A 13856-nucleotide genomic window follows, 5' to 3' on the forward strand; every position below is an offset into this window, starting at 1 on the left:
ACACTGGAGCAGAAACAGTATCACAGCCTTAAGGCTTCAGTCAGGAGCAACCCTGAAGCACTGGTCAAAGCTCAGCAGCTGCACAGAGAGAAAGCAGGGCACGTGTTAGTGGAAAACTTTTATTAGAAAAAAATCCTTCAATAGACTATTTTGTTTCCTTTCTTCCTCTCCCATTCTTGTAACAAACATCCCATGGCTGACACTCGCTAAATTCTGAAAAAAACATGACAGTTATTGTATAAAACTTATAAAACCTGTTCCTACATGTGCTCAGGGACCTCTCCTGGCAGGCATTCCCGGCTGTGGGAGAGGCTGTGTGCTTGCAGGTGCAGCCAGCGTGCTGGAAGGAGTCTGGGAAAAAAAGCACTTGGTTGAGCTATTTGTGAGGCCACAGTGTGTTCTGTGACCTGTCCCAGATATCCAGGTACAGCCTGAGCTGTGAGATTTCCCTGCTGCCTCCCACAGCTCTGCTGGCTTTGGGGTGAAGCAAAATGTTCTCAGCCTAAACTGTGCTTTCATTACCACTCATAGAAAACGCTGGTGTGAGCTAGAAGCCTTAGGAGCCCTTTGCTGGCAGCAGCCCAATATTAAGACAGTATCAGTGGGGGAACTTCCTGGGATAAAGGTGCCCTTCCCACCGCTCCAAACCTCCGAAGTCAGGCCAGCACCAGCTGCAGCCTGACTGTAGGTGCCCAGGGGCTCTAGCCAGTATAAATCCTATTTACAGGAAGTGCTAGAAAATTAAGGTGAAAAGAGATTCCAACTTGGTACGAAGCTTGCTGGTGAAAGTGCTGGGGACTGCCCTCCTGTGCCGCGGGCGGTTAATCCGTCACTTCGCTGTAATAGTATTTCTGGGCAGCGTCCGTCATCTTCCAGTCAGCAGCACGGAACTCGATGATCTCCAGCAGCAGGAGCTGGGACAGGGAGCTGAGCCCCTCCTGCAGTAGGAAGCCGTCTCGGAGGAGGGAGAAGAGCTCATCCATCCGCTGGGAATTCATCTTCTCCAGCTGCTCGCCGATGCGGTGGAGCTGCAGGACCAAGCAGTCCACCTTCAGAAGGAAGAGCAGACGGCTGAGCACAAAGCAATGGAGAGCTCCTCTGCACCCCCCGGGCTGTGCTTTGTGCAGCTCCTTGGCAGGACAAGGGGCACAGCAGCAGCTCTGCCCTGCACTCACCTCCTCCTCCTTCTGCAGGCTGTCGGGCTGTGCCAGGCGGAACAGACAGTCATAAACAGGGTTCACCAGAGCCATCATGGGCATGTTGTTCACCTGCAAGGAGGCAGGAGCCATGTCAGCTTGGGGCCACAGAGGGAGGAGCCTGCAGCTATTTCAGATAGTTGTTCCCTTGCTGCTCTCCAAAGGAGGTGGAAGCAGGATTTAGCTGTGCTGCGAAATGTCATATTGGTGGGATTTACATTTGAGTCTCCAGGAACCAGAGAAGCTGAACAAATGATGTAAAAAACATCTATTTTTAAATTCAAGTAGATAGTCTTCGGAAATACACTTGTAACAACAGCATTTTTCCTTCTTACAGCTCTTACTTGCATCATTTTTACATCTACCCAAAGCAGGAATCCAAGTTCACACACTGCACAAAGGCCTGCAGACAAACTCCATCAGTATGTCCCCCCAGGACCCCAGAGCAACTAAACCAGTCCAGTCTGGGAGCAGGCAAATCAGGGGATTTCAAATACCAGGTACAAAATGAGAGAAGCTGAGACTTCGTGACTGTTTGTGGAGACTCTGCCTCTCCAGGCCTGTTGCTTGCCTGTAGGGAGCACCAGCCCTGGCAGCATCCTCATGCTGAGAACCAGCTCTGGCCCCCACAGCCCTGGGGCTCCTACCCAACACCCCTGGTATCTCGGGATGCCCAGGCCCTTCTGGCACCCCAGGCAGCAGCAGCTGGCTGCTCCTGCCCCAGATCCTCACCCTCAGGTAGTCGAAGATGTTGCAGATGAAGGTGACGTAGCAGATCCAGGCCTGGAGCGAGCGGGTGCGCAGCTCCTCCCTGTCCTTGTACTCCTGCTGCAGCCGGTTCAACAGGCTCCTCCGGAAGATGCTCTGGCCAACTTGTTTGCTCTCTGCCTACAGTCCCACAAAAGCAGGATGGAGGGATGAAACAGGGGTGTGGGAGGGGCAGGAGGATGCTGGGGGATGCAGGACCATGCATATACCCTCCTGTGATTCCCAGGCAGAAATGCTGCAACTCACTGCCTGTGCTCACCCACTGCTCTGGATGCTGCTACTGCACAGGGCAAGCAGCAGGAGAGGAAAGGTGGCCAAGGGGTCAGAGCATGGGGCTGGGGCAAAGCCTCTCCTGGTCCAGCTGGGGGACAACCCACACAATATATCCCAAGTGTTTCGCAGTCCAGACAGGAGCTCTCACCTGGATGATGGTGTAGCAGATCCGCCCTGCCTCCTTGCTGAACACACAGTCTTTGAGGGACTGGTCCACTATAATATTGGCCACTTTCTCCAGGTCCACATTGCTGGGGTCTGCAGAGAGGAGAAACACTGTCAGGCCCAGCCCTCTTTGGGCCCTGATTGCTCTGGGGGGTCTGGAAGCAACCCATGGTCAGTGCATGGCCTGGTACAGCCACGTCGAAGCTGAGAATGGCAGGGGAGCCCAGAAAAACCTGCTGACCTTTGAGGGCTGTTTTCAGCAGCTTCTGAGTCTCAGAGTCGAACGACTGTATTTTGTACTCTTCTTTGCCCGTTTCCCCCATGACTGGACTGCTCCAAGGGCCAGAGTCAGAGCAACAGATGGGCTAGTGCCAGTCCCTGGGGAAAGAGCACACAGAGCTTGGTTGGACAGAGAGGCAAATCTTCACACCCCATGCAGTAAATCCCATCTAGTGCTGGAGCTGTTATCCTGACAGCTCCCCACCCCAAGGAAACTCCTCTGTTATTAGGGCACCAATTCCAGCCCTAGATCCAAACATACCCTCACTCCTACATCTTTTTAAGCTTTGTTTCCCACCAGCCTATGACAGAACTTCATCTTCAGAGCCTTTACATTCTTCTGATATGAAAAACATGTTACAGACAAAGCAGACCCAGAATATATCAACCTTGCCTCAGAAGGCTTCACAGTGCCTGTATCACAGGGAAGCACACGCCGCTCCCTTGTACCTTTGAAAAACCAATTTAGCTGGTTTCACACAAAACCTGGGAAGAACTGAAGCCAGCACGAAAGCATCCAACACACACTCACCTGAGCACCTCTCCTACCCCAAAGCCAGGCTCCCTCGGCTCCCAGCGAGTCACAGCAAGTTCCACAGCCAAATCCCCAACACCAACAGCTCCTGTCTCATCCCCCTGCAGTCAAGCACAGCTCTGCGGCACCAGTAGAGCACTTAAACAGTCTCTAGATTGATTTTCTTCTGCTCCATGATAAAGAAAAGAAAGCAAGAGGGTACCCACAGCACAGAGAGGAAGGGCTTTGACACGCACACAGGATGATCTGCTGGATGTGAACTGCTGGGCTGCCAGACCCGCAGCACAAACAGGACAAGGCAATCGGCCAAATGAGTTTTGCCAGCTCGTCGAAATTCCTCGGCCATTACTCACCCTCTCTGCAAACACCGGATCAAAGCCCAGGACCCATCGCCCTTCAGGGGCATGGGCAGTACAGTGGGCAACCCCTCGGACACAGCACTTGCCAGGAAGCTGTGGCACAACAGGTAGAAACCCAGAGCAGAGAGCAGCCCCATGGGGGTGACGACCTGCTGACACTGCTCTCACAGCCAAAGCTCTCACCTGGCCCGGGACCTGCACACGTGTCTTTCCCAGGTAGATTCACAAGCAGCTGGGTGCCCTCCGTGCCATGCCTGGTTGGCAACCACCTTCCCAGCCGACCTCTCCTCCTTCTGCGCTCTCTCCCTCTGCACCTGCACTCACTCTCTCCTGCTGCACTGCCAGTGGAGCAGCCCGAGCTCTCCAGCAGCCCCGTGTCCCACCAGCAACATCACCACGCAGAAGGAACCTGGCAAGAGCTCAGCACCGCACACAGCGAGGCAGAAGTGCCCGAGCCCGTCTGGCAGCGTCTCTGCAGCCGCCGCCGCCCAGCCCCTCTCCCGGAGCATCCATCCCCATGGCTCCCCGGGACGGGCACGGCCGCTTTGAACTGCCGTGCCAAACAACCCTGCCCAGAGCAAACCACAGCGTGTCAACACCAAACCAGCCAGGCCTCGCCTGCTCTAGAGCCTCTGCTGCCAGGACCACCTTGTCTGAAGGGCTGGTGGCAGTGGGGGACAGCGGGCACAGCGCTGCCCGTGGGTACCAACTGCTCCTCCGCCAGTGATCCCCACTAAACGAGCTGTCCCTGGGACTGACACGGTTGGGGTCAGCGCCCTCAATCTGCCAGCGACCCACCAGCCCGGGTGCCATGGCCGTACCCTGCGGAGACACACCTGGCAGGACTGGCTGGACAAACCCGGCCACTGCAAGGAGAGAGGCAGAAGCGCAGCGAGTCCCCTGTGCCGCCCTTGAGCACCTGCCCGAGGGGCACTACCAGCCCCCAGGACGCCCGTCCGGCCCCGCCGAGCCGCAGGGAGAACGCCCCGCACCGACACCGGAGCACCTGCGACACCGCAGCCTCCCCGAACCCCCGCCGCTGCCTCCCGCCGCTCCAGCCCCGCGGCTGGCACAAGCCCGAGAGCCCCCGGACGGAGCGAGCGGCGGATCCCAGGGAAAGCAGCCCCGCTGCTGCCCCGGGCGGGACAGGGGGAGCCGGGCACAGCCACACCGACCTGCCCGCCGCCCCCACTGGCTCCTCCGGCCGCCGGGACATCACCGGCGCCTCCCGGGCCCCGCGCCCTCCCGGCACGGCCCAGGTTTCCTCTTAGGTCATTTCCTCGCCCGAGCCGGGGGAGGGCCGGGCCGGGCCGGGGCGGGAGAGCGCCGGCGGCAGCGCCACCGCCTGCGAGCGATGGGGCACGGCCGGGCTGCTCCCCCGGGAAACTCCCCGGCACTTCCCAGGCACGGCCGGGCTGCTCCCCCGGGAAACTCCCCGGCACTTCCCAGGCACGGCCGGCTGCACCCCTGGGAAACTCCCGTGGAACTCCGGCACCCTCGCAGGCACGGCCGGCTGCCGTTCCCCCGGGCACCCCCGCTGGAGGGTCGCGGGCAGCACTTACCCCTCTATCCTCACCTCCCGCGGGGCTCTCCCGGCGTGAAAACGGCGTTTATTCCTCTCTCCCCTCCGGGCCAGGGCAGGCTGCAGCAGAGTGGCATAAAAAAAATCAATAGGGGGAAAAAAAAAGTCAGGAAAGGGGAGATGTGCTAAGTCAACACACTGCAATAAGAGCCGAGTATGGCACAACACACTTCACGTTTTTCCTCTAAACTCCCAACCGTTCCACATGGGAAGAGCCCCCAGGGGGTGAAGTCTTTGCAGCAGAGCAGCCAGGCTGCTGAAACCAGGGAACAGCTCAGGAAACACAGAACGAGCACTTTGGGAACATTTTCTGCAGCGCTGTGTGGCCTGGCTGGAGACAAACAAAGCCTCAACTCACCCACCGAGGGTGGGTGGCTCAGGACCTGCTGCTGTGGCTCCGACAGCCCGTCTTGGATCAGCCCAGCTATGGGATCAGGCTGCAGAAATCCCCCTTGGCTGATCCCTTTTGGTGAGGTTCTCAACTGTGATTCCCAGTGCAGAGGGCACAGTTCTGCCTGCTGCTGAAGAGCACCCAGGAGCCAGTGATGCGAAAAACAGATGGCTCCTGCCATCTCACACTCTGGGCCCTGATTATCCTTCCCTTTTAGGCCACAGTGTTCCTGTGGGGTCCAGAAATATGCACCAAGAAGAAAGGAATAAACCCACTGTAGCCAGACACATGCATAACAAAATATTTAATGTACCTTGTCTCAAAGGAAGGCACACGTTGTGCTCAGACGCCTTCTGAAAACAGCAGCTGTGAAAGATCCGCTCAGGCAACACAGCAAAATGCCACAGAGTTACAGTTCTACATCACAAGAGATACTTAAACCCGAATCCAACACGACCTAGTCCAATCCCGACCATAAAACATCCATTTCCTGTCAAAAATCATGCTGTGTAGCTCTGGATGAGCATCCTGAGAGCAGGACTGTCCTAGGAACTTGGGGAGCCAGCCAGCACTGCAGGAAGCAGCGTGTCCATCACAGACCTTGTGTGTTCACCCGTCCGAGGCCGGCTCGGCGTCGTGGTGGAGCCGGGAACAACCACAGCACGACTCCTCTCCAATGCTCTGCCTGCTGAGGAGCTTTTGGACTGTTCTGATGGTAAAAGGCACTAGAAGAAAACAAATGCAACTGCTGAGCAGCTTGTGAGGTGAACTGCAGGCAAATCCCTGGTGATAGGATTACCTTGGAGAGAAATCCCAATGGCCAATATCAGGCACAGTGTCTGCATTGAGTCACTTCCCACTGAGCCTCATTGAGTCACTTCCCACTGAACGGGAGCAGCAGCTTCCAAAAGCAAATCTGTCCCAGCATATGGAAGAACAAGGTGACTACAGGTCTCTGGTCCTCTAATTCTAGGAATTTAGCTGCTAACAGGGTGTGGTTTTTTTGCCAGAGCAGCAGCAGAAATAAGACCTTGTCCTCCTAGTGGTTCATTCAGCCTCATCTCCAAAGAGAAAACAACACTCCTGTCACAGTTGTTTCCTCCAGCAAAGTGCAGATGAGAAATCTATGAGGGACAGATGCTGCTGACCAGAGACAAGTGACTGTTGGATGCAACTCCCAATATTGTCTAGTTGAGGTCATGTCTTTCTCCCTCTCACTGGAAGCCCAGGTGCCTTTATGGGCCTATAACATTTGTGACTCGCAGTCCAAATGGCCCTATGCCAAAGCCTTCCGACCAGGGAGTGTCTCTTCCACAGCCTGGGCCAGACTGGCACAACTTAAACTCTGACTTTGCCATCTGTTGGGTGGAGGCAAGCTCAGTTAATGCACAGTGGAGGAAAAAACTATCCCAAGAGGAAAAGCTGCTCCATACTCCCCAGAGCTGCCCTCTCTGTGGGACAGCCAAGCTGCACATGCCTGCCACATCCACAGCACCTCAGAGGAACATCATCCAAGCAGAGCACCGACTTTCCTGTTCTTTCCCACTGCTGAGTTCCCAACCAGTTTCCACATTTTGTGCAGTTTAACAGCAGCTCTTTGACATAAAATGGAAAACAAGTCTTGCAACGTTCAGACAGGACGGATGAGTCCCATTTCCTAAGGAAGCCTAGGTCAGCACTGAGCCTGTCCCTGCTAACCATGAGAGCATTGCTCTCACCAGCAGCCAAAAGACAATAACAAACCCAACCTGTTTGTGTCTGCTTTGAAATGGGACATTTCTCTCTCTCAGAAGGATGTCAGGAGGCTGAGTTCATTACTGCTTATGATGTCTTTCCAAGAAAAACAGGTGAACAATAAACAAAGCCAAGACATTGTTAAGATTTTGAGCAATCTCAGAAGAGCCTAAATAACACAGGAAGATGCCAATGGGATTGAGGCACTTTGAGAAATTTCATTCCACATTCTTTGCATTTTCTCCTCTGAACAAAACTGCCATTTTTAGAGTACATGCAGCTCACAGCCCCTCTTTGAGGGTCACATATCGGCCTCCTGCCTGACACTGACACTGCTCAGGGGATTTTATTTTATGCAGCTCTCAGTCACCTGCAGTGAGACAGCGACTTTGCACTCCAAGATCTCAAACCACAGCAGACACAAAGTTATTTGGCCTGGGCTTGCAAGGAATCTCTCCAGATACCTCAGCCCCCAGTGAAACAGCTGCTTTTAAAAACAGCCTCTCACAATAGCTCAGGATAAGTGAGCAATGCTGATATGCTCAAAATCGGCAGGAGAAGTTGCGTCAACGGAATGGAATTGGTCACGCTGGAATTTGGCCAGACCATTTGGGATTAACACCCTGAATACTGCAAAAGAGCTGGGAAAAGCTCTGTGTTAAGAGAAGAACCATGAAACCATCCTCCAAATAACCCAGCACTCTGCCCTACCCACCCTTCCCAGATGACTAAAGTTTGTATGGCAGGGCTCTTCCTCGGAACTCTTCCACACAGCCCAACCACGCCCTGCCCAGCTTGAAAACACACAGAATAAAAGAGGAGGAAGAAAGTAATTTTCCTCTTTTCCACTGTTACATAAATCAGAGTTGTTGGTTCGTTGTTTTGTTGGCTTTTTTAACCACTCCTAAAACCTTTGAAACTCCAGAAAAACACTTTTCCGGCTCTAATTCAATCATCCTTCTCTTGTGAAACACCACCAGGCCCAGCCAAACAATTCCCATTTGATGTTCATTCCTTTCACTTCAGCTAATCTTGTCAAAACATTTTCATCAGTTAGCACCAGTGTAGGATTGAGGTTCAGAAATGTTTTGAGGCCACTACAGAAATACTTGCTAGAAACATTCAAACTTATTTGAATTATTATTAAATAAATAATAATACTACTAATAATAAAAATTTACTAGTTTCCACAGGACTGTCCCTTCATTATTCCAGCTTATACTAAATATTTCTTAACTCCATACAGCATTTGTTTACTCACTGCACTGAAGCAAAGAACCCTGAAGTAAGAACTGGGCTTGTGCGTTGAATCCCTTCAGAGCAGGGCTCTTAATCTGCAGGTTTGCTTGTGAGAAGTGTGAGTGAGGCAATGCAAACCCCTAAGAGATGCATGGCCAAACAGACCCAGGAAGAGAAATGGGAACTCAGGATACAATCAAGCTCACTGGAGTTAAAGGAAAAGCAAGTCTGGGTCAGTGTGATCAGAGAAGACTCTGTGTTTAAGGTGGCTGAGAATGCACAGCCAGCAAGTGCTGACCAAGCAGAATCAGCTGGTAGAAAAGTAAAGGAAAACTGAGGGTTTGTGCACTCAAGTGGTTTTACCTGACTTCACTCCAGCAGGACAGAGTGACCTGTGCAACACCCAGACAAGGATTTGGTGCAAACAGCAGGCCTAGAGCAAGGGAGCAAAGCTGTGCGGATGCAGCGCTAGGAAGGGGTGTTGGGTTGGTTAAGCTGTACTAGGCTGGGTCAGGATCCCTCTCTGGGATCCAGGGCAAGCTCAGAAATTCACCCACTTTATTGGGTGCCTTTCCAGAGCACAGTTGCTGCTAGGGAGTGGTCTGTTGGTTCCCTTCTCTCTGTTAAATGAGTGCTTATGAGAGGAGACAGAGGAAAAAAAAGTGCTCAGTTGAACAGCTTCCAGCAAAGCAGCTCAGTGTCTCCAGCAGAACTGCAGTTGCCTTCTCCTTCTGCTTGGTCCCAGGAGGTGATTCCCCACAGGCTGGAGGAGCTCTGGCCTTTCCAACACGCTCGTGACAGAGCAAAGCCATCAGTCTCCCCTCCTGAGGAGAAGAGGCAGCCACACACATCCCTGTCAGCCTTCCTTCCTCCCAGTGCTGTCGGGGCTCTTCAGGGCGCACAGGAGGCTGCAGAACAGCTCATACCAGAAGAAGACGAGGCCGGTGGACAAGGCAGCCTTCAGCAAACTGGGGGAGAGGCCCTTAAAGAATCCACCTGAGCCCTCCTCCCGCGTGATCTGCCTCATGCAGTCCAGGAAACCCCCGTACGTCCGTACCTGGGAGAGGAACGGCAACGAGGTTAAACAAGAGAACTCCAGGACGACTGGGAGACAACACAGAGATCCCCAGACTATACCACAGAAGCATAATCTCAGCGTGCAGCCTGGAAATGCTTTTCTGGCTACTATTATAACTAAGTGAAAATCTCAGAGAGGCAGTTTAGAGAGAGTAGGATGGAGGAAAGGTACACATTTAGCATCAGCAGTAATGGCTTATGCAGATCATTCTAACTGTAAAATCTCTGGGCAACAACAGCATGACTTTAAATTTATGGCAAAAATTTACAAGCTTGTGAAGTCATTATTTCACATTGTGCTGGTACTCTTTTCCATCCCCTTCCCTCTTTAAGAAGGGACAACTTAGGAGTTTTTTGACAGAAAGAAAACACATCTACAGGACTTCAAAGTTTCCAGATTAGCTGTCTGCATGTCATCGTGTCACACTGTGCAGTTTTAACATCCTGTGACACGTCAGTGCTGAGAACAAACTCTGCACCGTCGCAAGGAAGAGGAAAAGCAGTCAGTGCAATCAGTTAAGACTTCAAATTCCAGGGCACTGGACTGGCTCCATAGTCATGAAAATCCATCACTTCCAACACTTCTCACCTGCCCAAAGGCTGCCCTAGCGTGCTCAAAGCCACCCACTTGCAGTCGCTTTTTGACCACGTCCAAGGGGTATGTGAGGGTTTTGCTGATGATCCCAGCACAGCTGCCACAGACAAGGTTTTTAATGTTGCCTGAGAAACAGAAAGGGAAGAGGAGAGCAGGCAGGGGAAAAAAGGAGGAGTTGTTATTAAAGATCATAAGAGGTAGGTAAAAAAATCTGTGCAGGGGTAAGAATGAGAGGTGGGAAATAGAGATACTTTTCAGATGTTGCATCAAAAAGGGTGAAAGGACTGAGAACTGAGCTTACATCAGCCACCCAGATGAACATTCCTCCTCCTTCTCTCCTGACTGCAGACATCACTGCCCCAAAGTGCCTACCTCCTTTCTTTCCTTCAGCTGGAATCACCCATTCCGAGAACTGCTGCAGGATGTTGTAGAAGAAGAACTGGAGACCAGCATATGGGAAGATAGCAACGAGTGTGGGGGTCAAACCTCTGTAGAAAGTCCGAGGCCCTTCCGTCTGGTACATGGTCACCACTGCGTGGCGAAGGTTGGGGTAGATCTGGACGAGGAAGAGCAAACCAAAGGTCAGGTCATTTCCCAGTAATGGGGATAGGAACTTCCCACTGCCCAAAAAACAGCTGACTGTTTTCAGCACAAAGTGATGAGCAAGGTGATTTTGCACACCCTCACACAGCCCTTGTGACTCAGAAGAAACAAAGCACAGAGCTGAGTCCTGAGACCACTTGCATCACAGACATATTTATTTTTCTCTTAACAGCTCTTAACTCCTGTAACAGAATCCATATCATATATATTGTGATTCTACTGCAGGCTAAGTAAAAACCCAAAAATAGCTCTGATACAAATCTATCTACCTGTGGGTATTACAGACCTAATTTGCATGGAAACCAATTCTTGTGTAAATAAGAACATGAAACACAGGTGAAAGGTAACTGGTTTCCAATATCATCCCTATCATTACTTAAACATGACTCTGTGTAAGTGGAAGGTTTCAAAACCACAGTGTTCAACAGCCTGAGGAAGGGGTTCTATGAATAGCCAACAGGTGAAGTAAACACTGAGTTATCCTGTTAAGGACAGTTTCTCCTTTCTGGATCATGTGTCAGGAGTCAAACAGAAGGAGGAGCAGCAAAACATAATTAAGAAAGCTGTGTCAACAGCACAGAGGTAACTTGGCAACGGCGCAAACACTGCCCATCACAGCACCCGCTCCCTCATTGTAACCCACAGGCTGTGTGTGCTTTCCAACCCCCTGCGTTCAGACACGTGGAATATCGCTACAGGTGACAGTCCCAAACCCTGACCCCTCAGGCTCACCTTGGGCTCGCCCTGAGCAGCGAAGCGGGTGCGCAGGGTGTCCACAGGCTGCACTGCCACGGTGGCTGTGCAGGCAGCCAGGCCCCCGCAGACCAGGTGCACGAAGGAGCCGCGGGCGCTGTACGAGGTGACGTTGTGCACCAGCTCTGTCAGGCCCTCAAACGCCATGAACTTCCAGAAACAAACGGACACAGGTCAGGAAGTCGATCCTCCTGACTCGCACGGATCTCCCACTCCTCTCTTATTTCACCAAGAGCTCCTCCCCCCTGCTTGTAACCACCTTCTCCGTCTGCCCTTCAAAAGTCCTCCCCAGCTTGCAACGTGTAAAACTCACTAAGCAGCCCAGGGAATGCTTGGGATATTCTGGTCTCTGACACTTCCGCTAATTCTTGCATTTAGAATCATGAAGTACTCACTTTAATGCTCTGTGTACCCTGAAGAGCATTTCATGTGTTACAAATACACTGTCCATTACCCTTTCAACCACTGCTCAATAAACTATTGTTAATATTTACAAACTCACAAGAAACATGCTGTGTAAAACACCCTCATCAGCTTCACTGCTTTTTTCCTAACAAGCCCTTATGGTGACAGCATGAACAAAAGCAAAAAACTACCCTGTCTCAGGACATCAACAGTGTCAGGAGTAAAGAGGGCTTGCCTGTGACACCAGATACAGCCAGAGCTCAGTTTGCTCTTTGTTGTGCTTCGGGCTGCTCAGCAAGCTCAGGAATATTAACTTAGGAATTATACATCAGCTCTACACAGCTACACATCCTCGAGACTGGCACTAGTTTGTGTCAGTGCAGTGTAAGGCTGGGTCCTCCCACACTGCCCACGCAGGGAAGGGAGCAGAGCAGTGCCCTGTGTGCTCACACTGGGCCCAGGCGATGTCAGGCCACCTCACCTGAACAGCTCCGTAGCCAACTGACAGGAACTGAGCAGGAACATGGCCCTTCCAGAAGGCTCCCAGGCCCTCCTCCCGGAAGATGCGCTGCACGGCTTGCAGGATGCCGTGGTACTTGGCCGTGGGGTTTCTGGAGGAGAGCTGCTCGATCTGGAGCTGGAGGAGAAGGGAGAAAATATTTTCCACTTCACACTTCAACAAGGTTCAAGCGTCCAATTCAGGAATCCACAACCCTGTCAGCCAGCCAATGCTAAGATATGACATTCTGCCATCCCACGGAACCACACCCAGATCTGCCCGGGATGTTATTTATGTGGGGCTCTAAAAGAGTAAAAACATGCGTGAACACGAAGGTAAGCAGTAGGGATGGGGGTGAAATTCAGCCAGGTAGTGGAAACCAGTCACAAAAACAGAGAAAGAGAACAAACTATGAAAACCACGTGATTCCATTCAAAGGGATCCCACTCCCACACGAGTTAAGTTATGTAAGTAGAACCGCTGGTCACAAGACAGCCCTGTTACCTCGTGTAACCTGTACACACCGTCGGCAAGGGCAAGCACATTCAGTGCTCTCTGGCTGCACAAGTGACCTGTTCACCCAGGACAGGACCAGCTCTGCTGCCTGACAGGCTCCCCCACCCGCTGCCCCCGAGCACGCCGCGAGCGAGGTACCTGAAAGCGGATCTTGACGACATCCAGGGGGCTGATCAGGACCCGAGTGACCAAGCCGGACGCCGACCCTGCTGCGGCCGCTTCCACCGTGGACACGCACTTGGCCTCGGGGTCGTAGCCCACCATGCCCGCCGGGTGTCCTGGGCGGGGGAAGGGGCTGGGAGCCCTCCCCTCACACGCGGCTCATACGGTAAGTCCGCAGCCTCGCCCCCCACACGGACCCTCCACCCCACAGCCCCCTCCTCACCCCGCGGGCCGCACAGACCGGCCCCAGCGGCACCCCCAGGCCCCACAGCCGCCCCGCAGGGAGGCAGGACCGGCGCGGGTGGCACCGGGGGTGTCGCGGCCCTGGGCCGGGTCCCGCCGTGCCGCCTCAGCCACAGCCGCCGGCTCCGCACTGCGCCTGCGCCGCGCGGGGGGCGCTGGGAGATGTAGTCCCGGGAACGGCGCCCGCAGCGCGTGTGGGACGGGGCGTTGGCGGCACCGCGGGGCCCGTGAGGCTGGAAAACACCTCTGGGATCCAACCGATGGAAATATGTCCAGCCTATGACCGAACATCACCATCTCAGCCAGACCACCACCGCCAGGGTGCCAAACACCTCCAGGGACGGGGATTCCGGCACCCCCTGCACAGCCCGTTCCAATGTCTAAAATCACCCTTTCTGTGAAGGAATTCCTCCTCCTGTCCAACCTCCCTGGCACAGCTTGAGCCTATTACTTCTTGTCCTGGCCCTCGTTCCCTGGGAGCA

The 13856-nt window shown here is 53.3% G+C and overlaps 2 protein-coding genes across 9 annotated transcripts; both read right to left on the reverse strand.

The window, feature by feature from the left end:
* Positions 1-105: 105 nt before the first annotated feature.
* Positions 106-6070, reverse strand: MIF4GD (MIF4G domain containing). Of its 6 annotated transcripts, none has more exons than XM_050319198.1 (7): positions 5862-6070; positions 5138-5217; positions 2644-2780; positions 2386-2495; positions 1929-2084; positions 1176-1268; positions 106-1049 (listed from the first exon to the last, which is right to left on the reverse strand). In XM_050319198.1, exons 3-7 carry the CDS (start codon positions 2723-2725, stop codon positions 822-824), a joined length of 669 nt encoding a protein of 222 aa, XP_050175155.1. In that variant the 5' UTR covers positions 2726-2780; positions 5138-5217; positions 5862-6070; the 3' UTR covers positions 106-821. The 6 variants fall into 6 exon arrangements, with proteins under 6 accessions (XP_050175155.1, XP_050175156.1, XP_050175158.1 ...); XM_050319199.1 differs by lacking the exon at positions 5862-6070 and adding an exon at positions 5516-5703 and having other exon boundaries at positions 5152-5217; XM_050319201.1 differs by lacking the exon at positions 5862-6070 and having other exon boundaries at positions 106-1028; positions 5138-5507.
* Positions 5838-13317, reverse strand: SLC25A19 (solute carrier family 25 member 19). Of its 3 annotated transcripts, XR_007629319.1 has the most exons (7): positions 13108-13317; positions 12436-12591; positions 11529-11699; positions 10566-10749; positions 10188-10318; positions 8885-9578; positions 6161-6273 (listed from the first exon to the last, which is right to left on the reverse strand). XR_007629319.1 is itself a non-coding variant. In XM_050319192.1 (6 exons), the coding sequence occupies exons 1-6, from the start codon at positions 13231-13233 to the stop codon at positions 6094-6096; spliced, it is 948 nt and encodes a 315-aa protein (XP_050175149.1). In that variant the 5' UTR covers positions 13234-13317; the 3' UTR covers positions 5838-6093. The 3 variants fall into 3 exon arrangements, 2 of the variants coding, with proteins under 2 accessions (XP_050175149.1, XP_050175148.1); XM_050319192.1 differs by lacking the exon at positions 8885-9578 and having other exon boundaries at positions 5838-6273; XM_050319191.1 differs by having other exon boundaries at positions 6140-9578.
* Between the last annotated feature and the right edge of the window lie 539 nt (positions 13318-13856).

This window comes from Myiozetetes cayanensis, unplaced genomic scaffold (assembly GCF_022539395.1).
Source record: "Myiozetetes cayanensis isolate MyiCay16 unplaced genomic scaffold, myiCay2020 scf22, whole genome shotgun sequence".
Classification (NCBI taxonomy): domain Eukaryota; kingdom Metazoa; phylum Chordata; class Aves; order Passeriformes; family Tyrannidae; genus Myiozetetes; species Myiozetetes cayanensis.